At 31.1% G+C, this 5,536-nt stretch overlaps 1 protein-coding gene across 1 annotated transcript; it reads right to left on the bottom strand.

The window, feature by feature from the left end:
* Positions 1-4,274: 4,274 nt before the first annotated feature.
* On the bottom strand, positions 4,275-5,210 carry LOC131646582 (uncharacterized). Its single transcript, XM_058916592.1, has 2 exons — positions 4,643-5,210; positions 4,275-4,579 (listed from the first exon to the last, which is right to left on the bottom strand). The coding sequence occupies exons 1-2, from the start codon at positions 5,208-5,210 to the stop codon at positions 4,275-4,277; spliced, it is 873 nt and encodes a 290-aa protein (XP_058772575.1).
* Between the last annotated feature and the right edge of the window lie 326 nt (positions 5,211-5,536).

Genomic DNA, 5,536 nt, shown 5'->3' with positions numbered 1-5,536 from the left:
TCTTTTAAAACTTAACGACTAAGCTGTATACTTGCAGCGATATCCCGATTGACTTATATAAAGTCACGATCACCTATACAACCACTTCTCTCTCTCTCTCTCTCTCTCTCTCTCTCTCTCTCCAGCACCCTTCTTCCTTATTCAACCATATCCCATCTACAAAACCCATCTTCCATCTTTATAACTCAACCATCTTCCATCTTGAAAAGTTAACCATCTTCCGTCTTCAACCTCTCTTCCTACACTTACCATACTATCACTTTGCTATCTCTCTCTTCAAACACCTTCTTCCATATTCAACCATAACCCATATTCAAAACTTCTGCTTCATTTTTCATATCATCTGCTATTTTTCATCAACGGAACACAAAATTTTAGCGATTCACATTCAGATTTATAAAAAGTAAAATATTTAAATTTTAATGGTTTTCGATTTGTAGTTTTCCTCTCAGATATGAGTTTTTGTTGTTGTTGTTGTTAGTGAATGGTAAATCTGATTTTTTTGTTCGATTTGCAGCTTTTCTCTTGGATATGAATTTTTGTTATTTTTACTGAGTGGTGATGAAGAGGGGCCGGAGCTTTTCTCACGAAGTTGTCAATTTTGAGGCAATATTATGAACAATGCCAAAAATTTCAATTTTTTGTTTTTTTTAGTAAAGATTGGTCTGAAATTCACTTTTTAAGATGATGATGATGAACAATGGTAATCAGTTATGTTTTTTTCTTCCATTTTAACTATTTGTGTTTTTTTTTATTTCATTTGGTGTAATAAGAACTTTAAAATTTGATGAACAAGGTCAATGATTTGAATGTTTTTGTTTTTTTGGATGTATAAATTGGTCTGAACAATAAGAGTTTTTAAATGGGTTTCACTTGAAAATGAGGAAGATAATATAATTCCTTCTACGTTTGATTTCTATATACATTATATAAAATAATTATTAAGAATTAAAGTATTGTATGTAATCATTCCCTATTTAGATAGTTTGAAAAAAGTATATTTTCAAAATATGTTGCCTATTCTTTTAATTTTATAACTTCAAACACTATTATATTGTATTTTTATTTTACAATAATGGGTGAAATTTGTTTTTTATGTGTAGTTTTAATAAAATGTTATAAAATAATAAGCTAACTTAAATACAAATAAACTAAATGTGAATTTCACAATTGTTTTTAGTAATATTCATTTTTATGTAAGAAAATTCGAAATATTTAATAAAATATGTTATAAATAATAATTTATTTAAAATATAAACTATTAAAATAAATCACTAAATAAATAAATAAAAATAAATATGATAGATGTATTGACCACTTTTCTTAAAAAATATTTAAAAATAAATACATGTGTTAATATTGTCTAAATAAACAAATAAAAATAAATCTGATAGATGTATTGACCATTTATTCAAAAAAATATTTAAAAATAACTACATGTGTTAACATTGTGGGAGAGTGTACATATTTAATATATTATAAAATATTTTAATAGTTTATGTAATATAATATTAAATATTAAAATAGATGTTTTACCCAATGTTTAATATAATACCCCTTTTATTTATTTATTTTATGCACACATAATGATTCAACTCTATGCATCTACTTGACGGCTACTCTTTTGTACAAAATCTAAAATTGTTTCTAATTAAAAATCATACATATCATTTCTCCCTCATGCTTTAAAGAAATGGCATATAATAATGCACTAAATGTAATAGTAACTACATATTTCTTCTCTCCCATATTTTGAAGGGCTTTAATAAAAATTGAGATTGAATGTTATATAATTACGGTAAATTAAATGGATGATTGGAATTGAACCAAGTAATCCAACTCTACTATTATATCAAAACAAGCAAATACAAATACATTGTTTGTTTTAATTTTTATATACTTTCATATTTAAAACGTGTTGAGTATTTAATTAATTATTTTTAAATTCTAATTTATAAAAAATAAATGTCAATGATAAAATTTAAAATATATACTTTTTAATTAAATATGTGAGTTTCATATAAAAGTGGAATTAGAAGTTGTTGAATGCAGTATAGGGCAAGCAACAAAAAAGATTTGGAAATATTAATCCGGGAATTATCGTCCTCAGAGATGGAGAGATGCCATTCAACAGTTTCTACGGTTTCGAGCTTGGGTTTGAATAAACAAAAGATAAAAAGATATAAACAGGAAAAAATAAACACATTCTTAGAAGAGAAATAACTTATCAGGAATGTAAATATATTCACTCTTCACAAACATACACTTACTAACCCGTTATACTCAACCTACGATACTCATCTATGTCATCACGTATCTCTCACATAAACGTCCATCTCTGGAGCACGAACGAGATCATCTCACAACTAAGGTTATCTCTAACGCGAAGTCGCGAGAACATCCATATTCTCGCGTGGGCGATCTCTCGCGCGCCGCTCAAACACGAAAGCATTAAGTACAGATACCCACAGTGAATGCTAGCTCTAAATCTATCTCTAGAGTTCAGAAACTAACAGATAATCATCCTAGATAAGGATTCAAGAAGTTTATCTCTAAAGCACCCCAAATTCTCAGCATAGAGCAAAAATCCAAGATAACATCAACACAGATTTGTAAAGCAAGTTAAACATAACATTATAATCGGTAAATATACATAAGATTCAAGTAAATATACAAACAAAACCCAACCAAAGAGAAATACACAAAGAAGAAGAGAAATGAACCGAAAATCTCTCGGTTTGTCAGCTCCGTTCGATGCTCAATCCACCCCCGATCATCCGTATGCAACCTTCGAAGTTGTTTTCTAAGCTAATTTTGATCTAAGAATGAAAATGATGGAGTTGGGACTAAAACTTTCCCAAAACCATAACCCTAAAATGTCTCAAATGAAGAAATATAAAGAAAATTCTGCGCAGGTCTGCTCAGCGGACTCAAAATTGCATCCAACCTCTGATTTGCTCCGCTGGAGCTCCGCTCAGCGGACCCCCTCCGCTTAGCGGATGACAACAAAAGTGAAATCTTGTTTTCGCCATAAGTTGAGAACCGTAACTCCGGATTGCGCCCGGTTCGAAGCGTTGGAAAGCTTATTCAATGCTCTATCTAATAATGAATGAATGGAAACCAAAATGATAATTTTTATCATCCTTATTTTGAGCCTTATTCTTTGATGAATTGGTAGAATTTGCATTCTTGAAGCTTAGCCTTTGGTCTTTATTAATCAATGCTCCAAAGATGCATGAATACCTATAAAATGAATGGAAAACTATTAATTGGTATAAAAGTATATGAAAATACAATTATTCACAAAGTATACGTATTTATACACAAAACGGGGAATTATTCAAACGGTATTAACAAAAGTATCGATAAGTGCCACTATTTACATACACAAAATAAGTACATTTTGGCACTTATCAGAAGTCTAAAAGAAAATGTGAGTTTTACTTTTTGAAAATAAAAGAAAAGTGGGATTAAAAGTTTAAAAGAAAATGTGAGCATCTTTAGTGGGAGTAAACTAAGTGGGTAAACTAAGATAGTTTTTATGGGCCAAAAATAATGTGTAGGATTTAAAAAATTTATAGTTGATTTGAGAAGTTTTTACTTTAGTGGTGGTTGTTTATAAAGAACCAAAACTTGATCTCATATTTTCTATTTTTTATTCAAATTAACATTATTTTAATTATAATGAATAAAAATATTAATTTTGTTTGTCAAAAAATATATTAATTTTTAAAATTACAAAAAAAAAAGTATTTTAATAAATTGTATATATGATTAGAAAATTAAACTGATACAAAATGCACAACAATAATACATAAAAAATTACATTTTCTTAGAAATATAAAATATTACATGACAGTAAGTAAAAAAAATTACATTTTAACCGAAATACAAAAATAAGACAAAAATTAACTTTTGTTATTCTCATGACCAAATTTCTCCCACATATGCTCCACCAAGTCTGCTTGAAGTTGGCGATGATTTTGCCTTTGATGAACATGTGCTATCCTTTCAAACAATGTTGTCAAGCTGGGATCAGGACTTGTAGATACTTCAGTTGTGGACAAATTATTATCAATGTGGTCGTAATCAAAATTACCAGCATATGTGTCTCGCTCATCTTCGACAATCATGTTATGCAATATGATACATGCTAACATTATGTGTTTCATTGTATTCACATGCCAAGCACGTGCTGGACCATGTACAATAGCAAATCGGGCTTGGAGCACTCCAAATGCCCGTTCAACATCCTTCCGTGCTGATTCTTGTCGTTAGGAAAACAATTTTCTCTTTTCTCCTTGCGGCATAGGGATGGTCTTGACAAATGTTGCCCACTCAGGATAAATGCCATCTGCTAGGTAGTACCCCATATGGTATGTTGTCTGATTCACCGTGTATTGCACTGCAGGAGCTTTTCCGTTCAAAACATCATTAAAAACATCAGGCGTGTTTAACACATTAATGTCGTTGTTAGAACCCGCGGTGCCAAAATATGCATGCCAAATCCACAAGTCTTGAGATGCCACAACTTCAAGCATGATTGTGGGTTTACCATGATCACCTCTAGAAAATTGACCTTTCCATGCGACAGGACAATTTTTCCATTCCCAATGCATACAATCAATTGAACCCAACATACCTGGAAAACCACGTGTCGCATTAATTTGTAGTAGGCGTGCAATGTCTTCATTATTTGGTCTTCTCATGTATTGAGCACCAAATATTGTGCACACGCCCATAACAAACTTGTCTAAGCACTCCAATGTTGTGCTTTCACCAATGTGAACATAGTCATCCACAATGTCAGCTGGTGATCCATATGCTAGAATACGAATAGCAGCGGTGCACTTCTGCAATGGTGAAAGTCCCCTTCTACCCACTGCATCAATCCTTCTTTGAAAGTACTCGTCATGATTTCCAAGAGCTTCAACAAGGCGAAGAAACACATGTCTTCTCATACGGAACCTTCGTCTGAACTGAGCCTCCGTGTATACAGGATTTTTAGAGAAGTAGTCATTGAACAATCGATTATGGCCTTCTTCACGACTTCGATCTATCACTGTTCTTCTTTTTCTATGCTTACTTGAAATGTTGGCTTGTTGTTGTGCCTCTCGTACTAACCTTATCACCTCTTCCTCAGTGTTGTTGTTAAGGCAATCATCTACGACTTCATTCCAGATTTTATCCCATTCAACATTTGGATCCATTGGAGATATGATAATGATAATAGAATGGGAAAACATGTGTGGTATATATAGGTTAGTTTTATAACGGCTATATTTAAAACAATTAGTTTTACAATGGCTAGTTTTAAAACAGTTATATTTAAAACGGCTAGTTTTACAACGACTAGTTTTACAACAGCTAGTTTTATAACGGCTAGTTTTATAACGGCTAGTTTTACAACGGCTAGTTTTTTTAACTAGTTTTATATAATAACCAGTTTTTCATAACTAATTTGAAACATAGATACAAAATTAAAATTGCAATCATTTAGAACAAAATTACAATAATATGAAGGGTTAAATATGTT

This window comes from Vicia villosa, linkage group LG2, assembly GCF_029867415.1.
Source record: "Vicia villosa cultivar HV-30 ecotype Madison, WI linkage group LG2, Vvil1.0, whole genome shotgun sequence".
NCBI lineage: Eukaryota > Viridiplantae > Streptophyta > Magnoliopsida > Fabales > Fabaceae > Vicia > Vicia villosa.
The sequence above is the reverse complement of the archived record's forward strand: the minus strand, read 5'-3'. Positions and strand labels throughout refer to the sequence as shown.